Source organism: Salvelinus sp. IW2-2015, linkage group LG21, assembly GCF_002910315.2.
Source record: "Salvelinus sp. IW2-2015 linkage group LG21, ASM291031v2, whole genome shotgun sequence".
Taxonomy (NCBI): Eukaryota; Metazoa; Chordata; class Actinopteri; order Salmoniformes; family Salmonidae; genus Salvelinus; species Salvelinus sp. IW2-2015.
The window spans coordinates 5,253,824-5,274,216 of record NC_036861.1 but is presented as its reverse complement, the minus strand read 5'-3'; the positions used below and the strand labels follow the sequence as shown (position 1 = coordinate 5,274,216).

Here is a 20,393-nt window from a genome sequence, read left to right as displayed (position 1 = left end):
CATTCCTCCTCTGGATCATCCAGATGGTCATTGGCAAACTTCAGACGGGCCTGGACATGTGCGGCTTGAGCAGGGACCTTGCGTGCGCTGCAGGATTTTAATCCATGACGGCGTAGTGTATTACTAAGGGTTTTCTTTGAGACTGTGGTCCCAGCTCTCTTCAGTTATTGACCAGGTCCTGCCGTGTAGTTCTGGGCTGATCCCTCACCTTCCTCATGATCATTGATGCCCACGAGGTGAGATCTTATGGAGCCCAGCCGAGGGTGATTGACCGTCATCTTGAACTTCTTCCATTTTCTAATAATTGCGCCAACAGTTGTTGCCTTCTCACCAAGCTGCTTGCCTATTGTCCTGCCACCATCCCAGCCTTGTGCAGGTCTACAATTTTATCCCTGATGTCCTTACACAGCTTCTGGTCTTGGCCATTGTGGAGAGGTTGGAGTCTGTTTGATTGAGTGTGTGGAGAGGTGCTTTTTATACAGGTAACGAGTTCAAACAGGTGCAGTTATACAGGTAATGAGTGGAGAAGAGGAGGGCTTCTTAAAGAAAACTAACAGGTCTGTGAGAGCGGAATTCTTACTGGTTGGTAGGTGATCAAATACTTATGTCATGCAATAAATGCAAATGAATTACTTAAAAATCATACAATGTGATTTTCTGGATTTTGTTTTAGATTCCGTCTCTCACGTGTAGTGTACCATATGATAAAAATTACAGACCTCTACATGCTTTGAAGTAGAAAACCTGCAAATGGCAGTGTATCAATACTTGTTCTCCCCACTGTATATATATATATATACATACATACACCCACATACAGCATAAAATGTCATATGTGAATGCTGCTGCCCACTGTTTGATGGTGGTGCCCTTTGATGTGATTAGCTGAATGTTGCTGATTGCTATGTCCATTTTACTTAATTTTTTATGATTGCTGTGGTCATGATATGTAAATAAAATTCCCTTCGGGGCAAAAATGTGTGTTGTTTTTGTAATAATAAAAGTTTTCATTCATTACTAGCTGTCTTGCCATTGCATCTGGCAGTGGTTGGTGGCCCGTGTAAGGAAGGACTGCCGCCACACATGGTAGACCAGGCTGTCGGCTTTGTTGGCCACGGTCATGCTGCCAGCTCGCCCCCCTTACCCTCCCTTGATTCCTTATCCTCCGTTCCCCGCAGAGGTAGGTAATCATGTCGTAGGCCAGGCTGTCTGCCTCGTTGGTCACAGTGAGGTCCGCCAGCTTGCCCAGCCTCAGCTCACTCTCCCCCATTCCACCCCTCAACCTCCCCATCCTCCCATAATCCCCCCCAGAGGTGCTTACGTCGTAGGCCAGGCTGTCCGCCTCGTTGGCCACAGTGAGGCCGGCCAGCTCACCCAGGCCTAGCTCGCTCTCCGCTGCCTCGTCCGGCCCCATGATGAACGACTTCCCTGACGTGGGCGGAAACGTCATGGCCTCCACTGGGATGGATGTATGGACAGTGAGATAGACGGACAGATGGACAGACACACCAGGCAGAGGGACAGAGCCAGACAAACAAATTAGACAGGCAAATATACCAGACAAGTAGGGAAACATTTACAGACGGACAAAAGGGAGTCAAAACACTAAATGACTTCTACTGAAACATAACCATCATTGGTATTTGGGCCTATTAGATATTGTTGTGTCAACTTGTAAATTCAATTATTTACAGTCAATTATATATATATTTGGAAACTGTGCATTCTGTAAATTCAAACCCTTTGGGGACAATTAAGCTCTCGTCTTACCTTCTTCGGGGTGGCCCACTTCGTGCTCGTTGAGCCTGGGGACGCTGGGCCGGGATGGCGGTGTCACGGGTGGCTGCATGGAGGGGAGATCCTCGGCGTCTCGCAGGTTGGCCAGCATATCCTGCAGTTTGGACCGATTAGGCCCTGGGATGAGGAGGAAGATGAGAAGAGGATCATGGAGAAGGAGTAGAGACAAAGAAGGAAAGGAGAGGGAGGAAGAGGAGAAGAGGATCATGGAGGAGTAGAGACAAAGAAGGAAAGGAGAGGGAGGAAGAGGAGAAGAGGATCATGGAGGAGTAGAGACAAAGAAGGAAAGGAGAGGGAGGAAGAGGAGAAGTAGTAGTGTACAGAGAGGATCAGGAAGAAACTGAGAAACTTTATAAGATTGAAGTTTAGTTTAGTTTATTAATTCAACCATTTAAAAAAATGGTTTCCATTGTGGTCCTCGAGACAAGATGGCTAGACAAGATCGAACACAGTATGGCAGTGAAATAATAAAACAAAAACGGAGAAGAACATCTATCTCATCATTCCAGTTACATCATAGGGGTTATTCATATCGGCACAGAAGACATCAAACATATTTTTACTTTATTTTTAAAGCTGCCCAGAGAGGACATTGTTTTTATGGGCAGAGGCAACTCATTCCATTCTGAGGCTCCAGTATACAAGAAAGTACCTTTCCCAGCATTACTCCTGAACCTGTATAAACACACATCAGCAACACCTGATCTGGTGCTATGATTATGTGCATCCCTAACACGAGGAAAGTAATCACTTCGATATCTGGGCACAGGACCATAAATACTCCTGTAAACCAAACCTAGTCTAATCTGGGACACCCTAGCCTTAATAGGCAGCCAGTTTAGTTCCTGAAAGCAGCTCCCGCCTATGTGAGTARGTGGACTCACCTTCAATACTACCGTGATCAGCTTATTCTGGGCTATCTGGAGCTTCCCCTTCATAAGTTTAGATAAGCCCCCAAACCAGGAAGTACTAGCATTGTCAAAATGGCATTGAATGAGGGCAGTAGCTAGCACTTTCATGGAGTCCTTATCAAGCAGCTTGGACTTTCTAGCCAAAAACATAGTCTTGGCATTAACCTTCCCTAGGACTTTTTGGCCATGCTCACACCTCCCAAGCTTCCATCAAGGATACATCCCAAGTAGCTAACAGAGGTTTTAGTAGTCAGCACCTCGCCCCCTAATTCCACACTTTCAGAGGATTTCAGAGGACCTACTCAATTTAGGTCTGAATCAAAAAATAATTGCTTCACTTTTCCCTAAGTGCAGAGATAGCTTATTATCTCCAAGCCATTTGCTAATGTTAGTACGCTCTGTGTTAAGTATGCTCTCCAACATAGTTTTACTTTTGTGAGACACCAGTCATCCGCATAAAGAAAAATACGGCAAGAACAAGCATCTTTCATATTGTTAATATACAGTAAAAACAGCAGAGGCCCAAGCACGCTCCCCTGCGGAACGCCACAACTTGCATGAGACAGTGAACCATTATCCTCTACTGCTTGCTCCCTTCCTGATAAATAGGACTTAACCCAGCCTAGAGGGATACTGCTTAACCCCAGTGCTTCCAGTTTGGAGATTAGGATACAGTGGTTAACTGTATCAAAGGCCTTCTGTAGGTCAAGCAGTACAATTCCACAGAGATATCCCTCATCAATCGCTTTCCTGATGAAGTCAGTCAAGTAAAGTAGACATGAATTAGTGGAGTATTTTTTTCTAAAACCCGACTGAAAATCATACATTAGACCCTGTTTGTTAACATATTCATACATTTGCTCATGTACAACTCTCTCCAGGATCTTTGATGTTACACAGAGGATAGATACAGGCCTATAATTCCCAGGGTCAGACTTTATCCCCTTCTTCTACAGAGGTATAACTTTAGCTTGTTTCATGTCCCTGGGAAAGGTACCGTGTTCAACAGAGAGATTAACGATATACGTAATACAAGGGCCAATTTGCTCAGCAGAATCTATAAGAAACCTTGCAGGAATATTATCCAGGCCTGTGGCTTTGGAGCATTTAAGCTCTGCCAGCATACTGATTATTTTGGCTATTGCTACCTTTGCAAAAGAAAAAGAGTTTGGCTGAACCCCTAACTCTACATAATACTTCTTGACTTGGTTGCTTCCATACAAACCAGAACTGGTGGGCAGCTTGCTAACCAGCTTGCTGGCAACAGAAGTAAAAAAAGAGTTGAATTCATTGGCAACCTCTGCCTTTTCATATACCATCTCCCCTTTGATGTTCAGTTCAATACTGTTTAGTTTGTTTTTGGTAGTACTACTACAGCCTAGTTCCTTAAATGATTTCCAAAGCTTTTTAGGGTCATTTTTGTTTTCAATTATTTTCTCAGCAAAGTAACCCCTCTTAGCTTCATCCATCCTGCTCTGTACTTCATTTCTGTGACGTTTATATAGGACAAAATCATGCTGCTCTTGAGAGTTCTTACATTTTTTAAAGGCCTTATTCCCTGCTTGGATAGATTGTAGAATCTCATGATTAAACCAAGGGCTAGATCTCTGCTTTACCCTGACCCGTCTAACGGGAGCCATCACATTCACCACATCAAGGAATCTACATTTAAAGACTTCCCAGGCATCGTCTACCCCTACGCTATCTAGCACAGGTGACCAGTCAATTTTACCCACTTCCTTTCTAAACTTTTCAACACAGTACTTTTTGAGACCTCTGATTCTAACGGTTTTATGACACTTAAATATATCTTTAAAAATCCTCCTTGTGCAAAATGTGATAACATGATCACTGATTCCATATACTATTACTCCACTCTGTGATATTTTAGATATATCAGACTGCAATATTAAGTCAATCATACTTTGCACTGTTTCACATATCCTGGTGGGATCTTTTATCATTTGGGTCAGAGCAAGTGATCTACAAAAGTGCATAAATACATTGTGGGTTGGGCTATTCTTTTTGCAGACATCAGTATTGAAATCCCCTAACAAAATGATTTCCTTCAACAGCGAGTCATTACAGTTTGACAACACAATTTCAAGACCTTCATAGAATGCATTCCGCTTGGGCGGCCTATAACACACCCCCGACAAAATCGCCTTGGTTTTGGGAAGGCAGATATCCAGCCAGACAATCTCCAGATCAGCGCTCAAATCTGATCTGACGTTAAAAGCAGATTGAACAGCAGGTCCATGGCTGATGCTTGGTGAAGGAGGACTTCGTAGCTAGAACATAGAAATAACTCATAGAAAAATGAAGGCAATTTAAGTTGGGAGGAAAGGAGAGTTAAGTCACTGACACTGACATACTTTCACAGAAAAGAAGAAGAAGAAGTTGGAATGGTTGAAAAATACAGAGAAATAAAAAAGGAACCAGCACACACACAAAGACACAGGTGCAGCTGATAACCTATGACATAATAAAGACAGGTACAAACATGACGAAGCGGGGATGGAATGTCTCAAAAGTAGGATGGTGCAACCATAGACATAGAATTACTCGAAGGGGCGCGCCCATTCCAAGACAATGAGGCCAAAATGGGTGAGCCATGTCACCCATACGGAGTGTACCCACGAGGGTGCAGTCAAATCGCTGTGGTCTGATGGGCTATGCCCTTTTTAATAATTCTACTTCTATGGGTGCAACTTAAAACTGCAATGAGCAATGTCGATACAGTGAGTGGGTTAGGAATGCAGTACAGTGCACTTTTCTTACAGTGAATGTGGTTATAGTGACCGACCACTTACAATAGTGATCAAATTGTCCTGCACGGGTATGATCACTGTGAGGGGAGGCAGTGTATTGCAATCCCATTGAAATGTTAACACACACACATGTACGCACAGAGCCACACACAGAAGCAAAGACAAACATGGAGAAGGGGTACTAGATGGCCCGAAAAGGAGCGCTAAAACGAAGCGATGGGAGGAAGAGAGTGTCTCTAACGTGCGTAACGTGTCCGTTAAATATAATTTTTTTTTTCTTTTGCATGACATAGTTCACCTCAACCTGAGAGAGAGAGGAGAGAGAAGCTCTTATCGCCAGAACAAGGAGAAAGAATGAAAGATAGAACGCAATGGAGAGAAAGAAAGAGAAGGGGAGGCCTGATAGACTTACTCTTCACCCCCTTTTTGCCCTTGCGCTCCTTCCTGTACTGCTCCTTGAGTTGGGCTATGAGGCCCTGGTCCACGTCCCAGGCCTCAGGCATGGGGCACTGCTCTTCCTTCTCTACACCCGAGGGAAGGGGTTGGGGGTAAGGGGGGACAGAAACCGAGAAGCCGGTCAGTGTCCAGAACTTTCATCTGAACCAGACCAAACGAAACTCAAATCCAAAGTGTAATGAAATTAAAGGTGGTTCAAGTGAAGATGGCTTCTTTAATCCTAATATATATAGCCTGTAAAATGTATTGCAGAGACACTTGCCTAAGATCCCCCCCCCTCCAAGTGTGTTACCCCTATCGGAGCAGTGGTTAGCGAGTTTGCCTACGGGCTGGGAGATCTTGGTTTGAGACCCGCAATATACAGTATGTTGCATTATCGCCATTTGCTGCAGTATGTAAAAAAAAAAAAAAAGTGTGTGATGGAAATTCTTCCTGATACACTTTTTTTCTCCCACCGAGAGCCCCAAGTTCATGTTTTCTACAGGCATTTGGGCCTCTCTCGAAGCAACTATAGGGGGTTTGATGATGTCAACACATTGGGGTCAGTCAGGAAGAGAACCGGTCAAATTCTCTTCTCATACGACAACAGACAGGGATGGAATGGGAGAATTGAGTCATGCCTGAGGGTTACAGTTTTTGCACCACTCGACATGGAAACATAAAAACACAAACGTACAAAAGACAAAAAAATTGCCATTAAACAAAGGGTTTGGGAGGTAAAAAAAGTTGTAAAAAGCCAGATTGGCTTCCGATCAACAACAAAAAATACAGCTGACATCAACTGTTTCATTTGATGGCTGGCAGCAATCCTGAAAATGTTTGCGTTAATGTATTCAAAAATATTAAATGTCAAAGAAAGCTGTGTCCTGCCAAATTAGGTGACAACAAAGCATATGGTGGAACAGCAGCCATGCCTCACTCAGTCTCTGCGAGGCTTTGTCCTTTGTGCCGCAACATCAATAGCAGCAAACAGCATACCAACGACATGCTAATGTTAAGATCATGCAAATAACATTCAATACCCCCCAAAATGCAATGCCATTCAATAACTCTGTCATGTTTTGAAATGTTCTATATGTCAAAAGCAGCAACCATGTAGGTTTTATAGTGTAAGCTGGCTAAAGAACAAAAAAATAAAATAATGAATTTCAACAACAAAAAAGTCTAATAATGTGGGGGAGTTATCTGTATCTATACCTATTAGCATATTCATATTTCTAATTTCAGATGCAGGCATGATCATACAATATATGGTAAACAGAACGGATATTCTTTCCCCATTGCAGCCCTCAGCGACAGATGTCTCTGGTTCTATCCAAAATGGCACCCTATTCCCTATATAGTGCACTACTTTTGACCAGGGTCCATAGGGCTCAGGTCTAAAAAAAATAGTGCACTATATAGGGAATAGGGTGCCATTTGGTACACATTATTGGTCTGTAGCAGCAGTGTGGGATCAAGAGGAGCTGCTGATGACAACTCCGTTTCATAACTGATCAGCGAAGCGCCTCGCTGCCGCTGGACCTTTAATACCATCCATCCATCTATCTATCCTTCCTTTGCTGTGTGTTCAGCTCATGGCTTCTTCAATTATTGTTAATAAAGAAATGCGAACAACTCAGTTTCCCACGCAAGTTGACCTAATTATCCCAATAATACAAGATTTATCTTTTTTTTAATAGTCACCATTATTTATATGAACTACTATTGAATTAAAGTATTTACAAAAATAACTGGATTGTCAATGCATCATAGACAATTTGTCATTTGCTGTGTTCTAATGTCTACACTAGCATACTACTTAGTATTTACTTTGAACATAGGCTGTCTTCAACTGGATCCCTCTGGCTTCCTCTGTCACACAACCAGTGACGCCACAGCATCCTTCCTCATTGGCTGACAACTGACTGTTGCCTGACCTGTGACACGCTGACTCACGGATTGCGTGGGAATGKCCTTTGTCARTGAGTCCAGATAAACACACGGCGTTGCTAGGTGACGGGAGTGAAGGGGGTTCTCTGTTAGCTGAAGGGGATAAGGGAGCTACAGTAGGCAGGTGGCCAGCTGTGTCTTTGTGTGAAGACTAGGTTAGAGAATACAGGATTCTGTGTGAGTGGGCGACTGAGGAAAGGGTTGGTCCCCTCAGTGGAGACTGTTCTGTGGCGCTACTGTGGCACCACTGGTCCTCCCTTTGGTSTACTGTCCTCTGTCTATGGCCCTCCTGTCCCTTTTATGCTCTAGTGTCCTGAGAATACAGGACTGTACCCACTTACTTGGCCACTGTCCCAATTATGATCCGCGGTCAAAATTTCCCCTTCACTGTTGACTAGGCCTACTAGTAGACCCACTTTGGTCCACATGTAAACTTTTACTATTCTAGTTTGAGTGTTCATCAACCAACCAACGCCCCTCCCTCCCTCACCCCAGTCACCGCTGTCTTCGACACTCCGGACATCGGGCGATCCTTCCATCTCATCTGGGCTGGCKAGGAAGTCAAAGCCCTTCAGGGCCTCCTCTGTGTCCGGGTCGTCACTCATGTCCGAGGATGAGGAGGGGGACGAAGACGTCTTCTTCCTCACCATCTGTGGAAGACAGAGGGTGGAAGAGACAGAGAGGGGGTCTGAGTGACTGAATGAGTTGAGTGTTAAACTGTAGGTCTGAATGAGTAGGGTGGTCCAATCAAAAACGCGGTAAAAAAAAAAAATGAATAAATAGGGAAAATTGCATTGCGTAAACTAGGCTGGATTCTGTGCAAGAATGAAGGCTATCGGCTACCTGACAGGCTCACTTTGCCGTTGAACTCGTCATCTTTCTTCTTGAATCCACAGGACATAAAACAATATATAGGTAAGATGGATATCGATTTTGAGACATGACATGTAGTATTTTCATATTGTATTATACACTTTTCATATTAATAAAAAATCTTTTTCAAAGATTTCTCACAAAAACAAACTTCTCTGAAATGTCAACAGAGCACTGAGCGCATACCAAGCGTTTTATTCTAAAAGCCTTTTTACATTTAATTCAGCTCGTGTCATGCTAGTTTCGCTTTTTGTGACCCACGGAAACAACTTTGGAGACGACGACCACACAATGTAAAATCCTCAAAAGTTACGAGAAACCTGCATCACTATGTCAACACCGATTGGTGCTTATTATCGGATGCACTCGGTTACAAAATCGGACTTTTTAGATATAATGTTAATGATATGTTAGAGAAAGACCCCACTGAATGATACAGAACATGAATAATCATATTTCTCTTGGTAAAATGTATTTTGTAACATAAAATTAAGTTATTCACTTATCACCACCCTAGAATGAAGTATGAGGAATTCGGTAACATGGCTTGTGATTGGTACTGGTTCTCCTTCAGTGTTATTGCTGCTTGTCGCTAATTCAATCTGTTACTGCTGTTACTCTATTGTTGTAGCTATTGCGCCATGAAGAAGCCCAAGTCAGATCATGAATGTGTGTGTGTGTCCTTGCTTACAGTGGCCAAGTTCATAATGGTCTTGTCCCTCCCGTCGCTGTCTTCGTCGTCCTCCTCGTCGCTAAACTCGGCGGCGGCGCTTTCTATGAACTTGAAGGCCTCAAGGACAGTGGCCGAGTCAGACATGTCAGGTTTACTGACGGACAGAAGAGAGCGAAAACGAGACAGATGTTAGTGACAACACAAAAACAATGCAGGGCTCCTACACATGCAACCCTACACTGTTTGTCACTGGACTTCCTTGACGAATGCTAGTTATCCATTAGTGATAGCATTAGCAATGGCTACGACAATAGCATTAGCGATGGCAATATTCAATAGCATTAGCAATAGCTACAGCAATAGCTACAACAATAGCATTAGCTACAACAATAGCATTAGATACAACAATAGCATTAGCTACAACAATAGCATTAGCTACAGCAGCAGCATTAGCTACAACAGCAGCATTAGCAACAGCATTAATGATAGCAATAACAATAGGATTTAGCCTTAACCATAGCAATAGCTTTAGCGCCAACCACAACAACAGCATTTAGCACAGCAATAACCATAACAGCAGCAATAGTTCTTAGCAGTTAGCGGTAGCTCACCTGATCATGCCGCTGTCCTTCTGAAAAGATGGCTCGGTGCCGTTGACCATGGGTTCCGGTTTCCTGACCGACGGCCTCTCTCCAGAGTCTCCAGCCAGGCCCAGCAGCGCCCTGACCCTCTGGGACTTCACATCCAAGATGGTGTCCGTGTAGCCCACCTCCTGAAGGTACCTGGAAAGTAAGGCCCGATTGAATGTTACGGGATAGATCGCCTAATAAATTCAAGATTTTATACGTAGAGTGAGAAGTGTCTTTAAGCACTGATCTAGGACCAGCTCTAAATCCTAGGTGCAACTTCCATCTACTCTAGTTTTCACATAACATTGCAGAAGCGACATGACTATATTAGTCATATTTTTACGACTGATTATGATATTTGGTGTGTCACGCTAATCACTGTAAATTAGGTTTCAAAACAGACTATTAGAGTCAAGATTAAAGGGATAAAATTACACTTGAAAGTGTTTCTAAAACTATTTTCATTCATATTTAAGTAGAGTTATTTGGAGTTAACTGTATTTAAAGTGGAGTTCCTGGTGTGTTAGTCAGACAGGATAGAGCAGGACATTGACCATTTCAGGAGCAAGATGTACTGGATTAGACAACAAAGACAAAATCCTGGAGAAAAAAAAGGTTTGTTAAAGGCAAACAAGCCATAACTCATCAATATGGCCTACTTTATAGGATACAGTTTCTGAAGAAAACAAATATGTTCCTTTATATACCATAGTGTCCAAAGAAAGCAATTGACTGAAAAACTATTTCCCTCCGAGCAGAAGAAAAAAAACAGTTTTCAGTCACTGCACAACAAGGGAATGAAACAGTACTGCATAATGGAACCAATTAAAACGACACATGAATCGAATCTTAAGCCAACTTAATAAGATCAAATGCAAAATTTCATGAAAGCTCTCCAAAACCACAACATACCTCACTTGGTAGGTAAAACCAAAATCAAGATGACACCCTTCTATCCTGATTCCTTCAAGACGCGCTTAAGTTCTGATGCTGATGCTCCAAGGTCGGCGGTTTTGATAAAACAGCGTCTTGTGCAAGCTTTAACAGAACGAGGGAAGGGGGAGAGGAGAAAAAAAAGTTCCTCTCCGTCTCTTGCTGTACCAGCCTCTCCAGTTGCAGGAGCCCTGAATGCCCCGACACAATCCTCCATTCATGGGCTAACACCATCTCGGTCTCGGACACTGTGCTTCGTTACACAGACACACACCAGAGACAATACACACACAACACACACATTTCCTCTCAATGAGACGCTGCATTCACATTCCTTCATCCATCCAAGGACGTCATCCAAGGATAATACAATTTAGTGCCCAGATTTATTGCTTGATCTATTTTGGCAATAAGCACATATTCTTGCTAACATAAGGCCTTGTATGCTGTAGGTATTGGAGCTATGTACAACTTCCCAATGGGTAAAACTGCTCATAACATGCACAGAGGAACATAAATTAGCCAAAACCTAGTATTTATTATTAAAACAATTTTAGTTCAATTGTTGAGAAAATTTCAAATATTTTAGAGCCAGAAGTCAATAGGTGTAACAATGAATGTTGGACTCTGATCAAGTGTCTGTTGAACTTTACTTTGTCTATTTTCTTCTTTTAACTGTCTTCAGACTAGCTGCACTCCATGATTCTCTGCTCTGCCCTCTTCCTATCACTCTTCACTATTTTCCCCCCTATTCTTTCTCTCTTCTCTCTGTCAGGTCCGGTTCAGTGAGTTCATGGTTCTGATGGGGGGAGTGAGGGACCCTGTCCCTTGAGTGGTTCAGTGCCTGCCTGTAGCTGCCGCTCATGTCACTGTTTGCGACACACACACGCAGACAGATACAACATACACACACACCCTCTCTCTTATCCCATTTGAGGGCTTGGTTGCCATTTTGAAACACACATACACACTCTCACACATGGACTTTATTTTAAACACGCTGACACACACACACACTCAGATATACAGTGGGGAGAACAAGTATTTGATACACTGCCGAATTTGCAGGTTTTCCTACTTACATAGCATGTAGAGGTCTGTAATTTTTATCATAGGTACACTTCAACTGTGAGAGATGGAATCTAAAACAAAAATCCAGAAAATCACATTGTATGATTTTTAAATAATTAATTTGCATTATATTGCATGACATAAGTATTTGAACACCTACCAACCAGTAAGAATTCCGGCTCTCACAGACCTGTTAGTTTTTCTTTAAGAAGCCCTCCTGTTCTCCACTCATTACCTGTATTAACTGCACCTGTTTGAACTCGTTACCTGTATAAAAGACACCTGTCCACACACAATCAAACAGATTCCAACCTCTCCACAATGGCCAAGACCAGAGAGCTGTGTAAGGACATCAGGGATAAAATTGTAGACCTGCACAAGGCTGGGATGGGCTACAGGACANATGCTGTAGTTATTGGAGCTACGTGCAACACTAAAATGTTGAGTTCTTAACTTCAAATAGGCAAAACTGCTCATAACATGCACCAATTAGCCAATACCTAGTATTTATATATAAAACAAGTTTAARGTCAATTGTTGAGAAAAGGTCAAGTGTTTTAGAATTAGAAGTCAAGAATAGGTGGAACAATGAATGTTGGACTCTGATCAAGTGTCTGTTGAACTTTTCAGGTTTTCTTTTCAAATGGTCTTTAGACCAGCTGCATTCCACGATTCTCTGCTCTGCTCTCTTCCTATCTCCCTCTTCCCCCCCCTTTCACTTTTCTCGCTCTCTTTGTCAGGTCCGGTTCAGTGAGTTCATGGTTCTGATGGGGGGAGGGACCCTTTCCCTTGGGTGGTTCAGTGCCTGTAGCTAACACTATACACAAGTAGACAGATACAACATACACACATTATATATATATATATATATATATACACACACACACAGACCCTCTCCCTTATCACATGTGAAGGCTTGGGTGCCATTTTGAAACACTCTCACACACATGTACTTTCTTTTAAAACACGCTGACACACATACAAGCACAGAGATAAATATACTGTATGCTCTGTAGCCCGTGTCAGTGAGACCGGAGTAATATCGACAAGAAGAACCTTGTTCCATAGTGTGGGCTGGAGAGATGAAATTAGGGTTGAGGATATGTGGACAATCTACTGTGCAGTGTGTGTGTGTGTGTGTGTGTGTGTGTAACTGTGCTCTGACAAGTGAAATCAATGACCACTCTGTGGAATCGAGATGTGGCCATGCCATGTGTGCTGCTGTCGGAGTGCTCTAGGAGTTGTGTGGATCATGAGAATGCATAGCAGAGAGAGCGAGAGAAAGATTGTGTGTGTGTGTGTGTGTGTGTATTCACTCTGTGTTGGGAGTTGCAGTGTTAACCCTAGTCTGTACTTCCATAGATTGTACTGTGAGTGGGTGGCTGGGATAATACAAGTGGATGACTCTGCAATGGATGAGACACACACACTTTTCTCATTGCTCCATCACAGTATTCTCTGTCTATTTATTTTTCCTCTATATGTCTCAACCTACGCAAGCATGCACACACACAAACACGCACACACACAAGCATGCACACACGCACACACAACACCAGCATGCACACACACAAACAGCATGCACACTCACACAAACGCATACAAGCACGCACAGACTCACACAAGCGCACACACAAATACACGCGCAAGCACGCACACAAAGCAGACGCCACACGCAAGCAGCACGCACACACACACAAGCAAGCACGTACACACAAGCACCACCAACCACACACACACACACAGACATGCCACACAAGCAAGCAAGCCACACACAAGCAAGCACACACAAGCACGCGCACATACACCACACAGCACCGCGCACATACGCGCACATACACGCACCAAGCACACACATGCACGCACACTCTCACAGTATTCCCTCCGCTCATTCTATGTCCTGACAACTTTTGACACCCAGAGGGCACCAAAGTACAAAACCTTTTAAGAACTTTCACAAGCCCTTTGCACTCACATGCTAGGAGTAACACAATGTGTGTGTGTTGTGTGTGTTGTGTGTGTTGTGTGTGTGTGTGTGTGTGTGTGTGTGTCTAACAATCCACACGTCCCACCAGTCTCAGGGGGATTACTCCATTACTCTATTCATACCGAAGCTCTTAATCTCCATTAAGAAGATTTGCCTCCCTTTGATGGCTTTTTGTCTTAAGACAGACACTTGCAGCTGATGGTGGTGCCCTATGGTTACAGCCACACACACGGGGGCAGAAAACACGAGCACACATAGACAGTCCGGTGACGTACAGTCAACAACTCCAAGAGGCCTTCCCTATTGAGTCAGTGGTTGTTGTAACAACCCAGATGCAGGATAATATTGATTGTCCACATCGCCACACATCTTCCAGACAGAAATTGYGTGCTGGAGAGTTTCTCACAGCTGTACAGAGATAAAAACACACTGCTAAATAGATTATAAAGGATTGCATTTAAAAAGGSCCAATGCAACCGTTTCTATATCAATATCAAATTGTTGCTGGGTAACAATTCAACTGAACAAAAAATATAAACGCAACATGCAGCAACACGACCACCATTTGCCTCATGRGGCGCAACACATCTCCTTCGCATAGAGTTGATCAGGCTGTTGATTGTGGCCTGTGGAATGTTAGCCATTGAAGAGGAGTGGGACATGCGAAGTTGGTGGACATTGGCAGGATCAGGAACACGCTGTCATACACGTCAATCCAGAGCATACCAAACATGCTCAAATGGGTGACATGTCTGGTGAYTATGCAGGRCATGGAAGAACTGGGACATTTTCAGCGTCCGGAAATTGTGTACAGATCCTTGCAACATAGGGCCCCGTGCATTATCATGCTGACACATGAAGTGKRGGCGGCAGATGAATMGCACGACAATGGGCCTCAGGATCTCGTCACGGTATCTCTGTGCATTCAAATTGGCAACGATAAAATGCAAATGTGTTCGTTGTTATGCCTGCCCATACCATAACCCACAGCCACCATGGGGCACTATGTTCACAACGTTGACATTATACACGTGGTCTGCAATTGTAGGGCCGGTTGGACGTACTTCCATATTCTTTAAAACAACGTTGTAGAGAAATTAACATTCAATTATCTGTCAACAGCTCTGGTGGACAGTCCTGCAATCAGCATGACAATTGCATGCTCCCTCAAAACTTGAGARATCTGTGGCATTGTGTTGTGTGACAAAACTGCACATTTTAAAYMMGSCRTTTTTTTATTGTTCCCAGCACAAGATGCACTTGTGTAATGATCATGCTGTTTAAATCAGCTTCTTGATATGCCACTCCTGTCAGGTGGATGGATTATCTTGGCAAAGGAGAAATGTTCACTAACAGGGATGTAAATAGATTMSTTCACAACATTTTTGCAAAATACGCTTTTTCTGTATATGGAAAATGTAGGGATCTTTTATTTCAYCTCATGAAAAATGGGACCAACACTTGACATGTTGCGTTTATATTTTTGTTCAGTGTAAGTACCTGTAGTAGACTGTCGTAGAATTTTGCTAGGACTGTCTGGGAAGGTTCTGAGTGGGGAGGGGAAKATWWAAAWAAAAAKCTGTTTTTGGCAGAGAGATTTGGAACGCTCTTTGTTATTGGTCTATTAACCAATATTCCACATGGTGATGTCACCGTGGAAAGCCGAAACTCCCGCCCTTGCAAACCTTCTGTTCAGAAGGCCACCAGGTCTTAAAGCACTTAAGTGTACAGCCATAGGGCACCATTAAGACAAAAAAATGTGTGTGTGTTGCACTCACTGTCTGAGCAGCTGCCGTCCCTGTTTCCAACCCAGCTGACTACTGTTGGCGGGGCTCGGGACCTCGTTTTCATTCCCTTCATCTGATGGAGAGAGAGGGGAGACAAGAATGAGACAGACAGACGCACCATGTTATTAAGGCTTCACTCACAATCTTGAAGCACYGACTTAAGTACTTACAGTATTTGTGCTGCATTCAATTTCAATCCAAAAATTCCAATTGAAACAGGTCAGGACACATGGTGCGATCCAGGTTAGATTGTCAGAATGCATACAGTACATCTGAACGAAACATGTCAGTATTGTGACATTTGACATGCACAAATGTTACTCGTTTCAGGAAACTAGGCGTATGTCGCACGTCACGACTTCACAGGAGGCATTTGAACATAAACATAATTTTTTTTTATCAAAATGCGTTTTTTGGCAGAAATGCATTCTGGAACATGAACTTTCATGTGCTTTAATAACAAACTTGTATTCCATCTGTAAATACGAATACAATTGTTAAATTACGAGCCCAGTTGGTTTTGCCACAGAAAATGACAGGAACGTTCCCGCAAGACATGATTGGCTGAGATTATTATTATACCTCTATTTCAACAAGGAACCCAGACTGAGAACACGGTCTCTTTTACAGCTGGGCCCTGCGTAAACATGTTTACACATACAGTTTAGGTACAATGATTAAGAAACTAAACATGACAAATAAAACGATCACAGATAACACAAAAAAATACAGCAGCAGATTACATTTACACATAGGTTATTCCCCTAACAGCACAAAAACGTGCATTATCCGAAACAGTTACCAGCAATACAAAAATAAAAAATAAGATAATGCATGATAATGCATGGGCTGGACATGCCGAGTTTGGATTGGTCTGCCACGTAGCATGCTTCTGTCTATAACATGAACTGCTCAGTATGTGTTGATAGTCATTTCTACTGCGCTATCTTTGAAAGATATAACGTTAGCCATCGAGAACTACTAAAGGTTTGCTACTTTTCTCAACAACATTGATGCCCTGAATTTAGCAGGCGCTATCGACAGATCAGTTGGAAAAAGCGATGGGCTACTTTCTGCACACGCCACGGTCAATGTGAACCGGAGTGTCCTGACAACGCTGGCCAAACAAAATATAGCTACAAACAAAACGGAGTTAAATGGTTTCAGTCTGCTGTGAAGCGTTTATCCATGTATTCGGGTAAGAGTCTAACTACATTTTCAGATATTATACGTTTCTAATTGTTATAGCATACTGTTCGCTAGCTAGCGAACATTAGCTTGCTGSCTCGCTATCTAACGTTACGTGCATGATCTGTGTAGTAATATTTTTCAAATCAGAAATCCATTTGCGTTGCTAGTTATAGCCTAATGTTAGCTAGCTAACATTGAACCTAGTTGATTAGCCCTTTAGCTACCTGCAGATTCATACTACAGCTATGACAATGTTTATATTGGTAGTAGTATGAGTTGGGATTACGCCYGTTCATTGTTTAGCTAGCTACCTACATGTCTAAACAAAAGACTCAACTTCAACAGATGATTACAGGACCCATCAAGTTAGCCAGGTGTGTCTGGGGGATGATTACAGCCATCTATTGTATTTCATGAACATGTGTACATGTCTAGACAACAGTGACCCATCCACTTAGCTGGATGTTGCTGCGAGGTGGTTATAGCATTTCCTTCACATAATCCATGAATTTCGACATGTATGTCAGGTAAACGTCATCTAATAATTATCAAATATTTTTTATCTGGACACTTTAATGTTTTTGATATTGCTGCTATGCAAGTAACCATTTTRACTGTACCGTTGACACATTCTGCATCCAGTGCATCTGAAAGAAAKATTTGCAGTAATGTGAAGAACAACATAACCTGCACCAAAGTCAGATMATGATATAGACAAGGACTAGATAAAGTGTATTTTTACCTTATTGTAGGCTACTACTTTTAGTCTTGAAATCGTTGGTTGTTTACTAAATTACTCACTCTGTTTAGCACATGGCCTCACATGTGAATRCWTAAAGCGATGTGTGGGGCTAAGGCTTAAGAGGTTGTGAATGATGCTGAATGGGTGTAGACAAAGAACAGCTCTCCAGTAGGTGTACSAAAACATTCAAGGGCCATTTTCTCAAAAGTGGGGTTACAAGTTTGTCAACTTTCAAAGCATAATTACTTTCCCATTGTTTCTCGACTGTATCATTTACAATTTTRTTGCTGTGAGTCTCTACTTTGATTCAACGTCAAAAAACACAACTTCAAAATTAGCTACATAAGACCGAATTGAGGCGGTAGGTCCCAAATGTCATCTATCATGAGTGATGACTGCTGAGATCTGCAAAGTCATGCTTTCATTTACAACCACTAACCTATGCGCCCTCTATTTGGTTGCGCTTTGTTTTCGGTATTTTTGGTTTTAATTTATTCCATCTATGTCTACAGTGTGTGTGAACGCATTGTGTAATCTTGAATATGTAAAGCACTTGGGGCCTGAGAAAGGCGCCATACAAATATTTAATTTGTCATTTTAATTGGAGCATTAAAGATAGCTTTACGATGTAGGACTCAAAGTAGTGTCACCTGCACCGGTTGGTACTAAGAGTACAGAGGTGTAACTTTTTTTGAACCTTTATTTAACTTAATTTATTTACAATGATGGCCTACTCAAGCCAAACCCGGACGACGCTGGGCCAATTGTGCGCAGCCCTATGAGACTCCCAACCACGGCCGTTTGTGATACAGCTTGGATTCGAACCAGGGTGTCTGTAGTGACYCCTCTAGCACTGAGATGCAGTGCCTTAGACCGCTGCGCCACTCGGGAACTTACCGGAATCATCGTAGCTGGGAGGTTTCATGTCTCCTTGGTTCAACTCTGTTCCATATTTGAGCTTGTGGTATTTTGACCTGAGGGTGAAAGGAAAAGAGAGAAAGGAAGAGAGAAAAAGAGAGGGAAAGGGAGAAAGAACGAGAGAGAAGAAATAAAAAGCTTTAATGATAAGGCAGCCACAGTGATTTAACAGCTCATTAATGATCTAACAGAAGATAACCATCTCACTGTTGATGGTATCTGTAAATTAACTGGCTTCACACATACATTTGAAGAACTGTCTTGTAAATGGCATATATTATTATATTAAGAACATGTGGGAGGGATGCTACGCAGAGGGAAGAAATTAATTTGTTCATTCACTGGGGTTTGATATTAATCTAGAACTTAATGGTGGAAATATTAATTTCCATTTTAAAGTTTTTTTTGCACAAGATTGCTTCCATGCCAGATAGCAAGGAAACTATACTACATATTTAAAAAAACGATGATAATATGAAAATTAATTTATATTAATAAAAAAAAAGGGGGGTAGGAGGGATAGGGTTGGGTGTAAAATAATATATTTAAATAAAGGTAAAAAATAATATTTATTAAAGTGTAAAAGTAATCATATTATATATATATACACTGCTCAAAAAAATAAAGGGAACACTTAAACAACACAATGTACTCAAGTCAATCACACTTCTGTGAAATCAAACTGTCCACTTAGGAGAGCAACACTGATTGACAATAAATTTCACATGCTGTTGTGCAAATGAATAGACAAAAGGTGGAAATTATAGGCAATTAGCAAGACACCCCAATAAAAGGAGTGATTCTGCAGGTGGTGACCACAGACATTCTCAGTTCCTATGCTTCCTGGCTGATGTTTTGGTCACTTTTGAATGCTGGCGGTGCTTCTCACTCTAGTGGTAGCATGAGACGGAGTCTACAACCCACACAAGTGGCTCAGGTAGTGCAGCTTCATCCAGGATGGCACATCAATGCGAGCTGTGGCAAAAGGTTTGCTGTGTCTGTCAGCGTAGTGGTCCAGAGCATGGAGGCGCTACAGGGACAGGGCCAGTACATAGGAGACGTGGAGGAGGCCGTAGGAGGGCAACAACCAGCAGCAGGACGCTATCGCGCCTTGTGCAAGGAGGGCACTGCAGAGCCCTGCAAATGACCTCCTAGCAGGCAACAAATTGTTGCATGTGTCAGCATATTGGTCTACAGGGGTCTGGAGGATTCAGTCATCTGGTACTTATGGCAGTCAAGGCTACCTTGGGAGCACATGTGGAGGGCTGTGGCGGCCGCCACAAAGAAATGCCACCGCACACCATGACTGACCCATCGCGAAATAGGGTCTGGTGGAGGATGTTGTCGGCAGCAGAACGTTCTCTGACGGGCGGTCTCAGACTCTGGTCAAGTCTGGTCATGTGTCATGTGCTGCAGTGTGAACTGCTTGTCTATCTGTGAAGAGCATCAGGGCGCCAGGGTGGATTTGCCAATCTTGGGTGGTGTGCTCGCTGGCAATGCAACGTTCCTGCACGGGTGTTGGGTCTGTAAGCACAACCGCGTCTCAGCCTGTGGAGTCGATGCGTCGATTACCTACGCTCTTGGAGTCTGTTTCTGAACGTTTTTGAGCGACACAGGTTATGGGCTCCGCCCACAAAAATTTTGGGGTGGCCTGCTGGAGTTATCATGTTTTGCAGGGCTCTGGCAGTGCTCTGCCTTGCAGCAAAGGGGAGGTAGCGGTCC

At 42.9% G+C, this 20,393-nt stretch overlaps 1 protein-coding gene across 2 annotated transcripts in view; it reads right to left on the bottom strand.

Annotated features, from left to right (window-relative positions):
• The window catches only part of LOC111982353 (striatin), a 105,901-nt gene that overhangs the window by 15,985 nt on the left and 69,523 nt on the right, over window positions 1-20,393 (bottom strand). Inside the window, exons 3-10 of one of the 2 annotated variants that reach the window (XM_024013911.2) lie at window positions 18,651-18,727; window positions 15,812-15,893; window positions 10,025-10,195; window positions 9,432-9,567; window positions 8,358-8,517; window positions 5,892-6,002; window positions 1,771-1,914; window positions 1,322-1,458 (exon numbers count right to left, since the gene is read on the bottom strand). In XM_024013911.2, the coding sequence (XP_023869679.1) occupies window positions 1,322-1,458; window positions 1,771-1,914; window positions 5,892-6,002; window positions 8,358-8,517; window positions 9,432-9,567; window positions 10,025-10,195; window positions 15,812-15,893; window positions 18,651-18,727 (1,018 nt within the window). The remainder of the gene's footprint in view (window positions 1-1,321; window positions 1,459-1,770; window positions 1,915-5,891; window positions 6,003-8,357; window positions 8,518-9,431; window positions 9,568-10,024; window positions 10,196-15,811; window positions 15,894-18,650; window positions 18,728-20,393) is intronic. The other variant, XM_024013912.2, reaches the window with a different exon arrangement.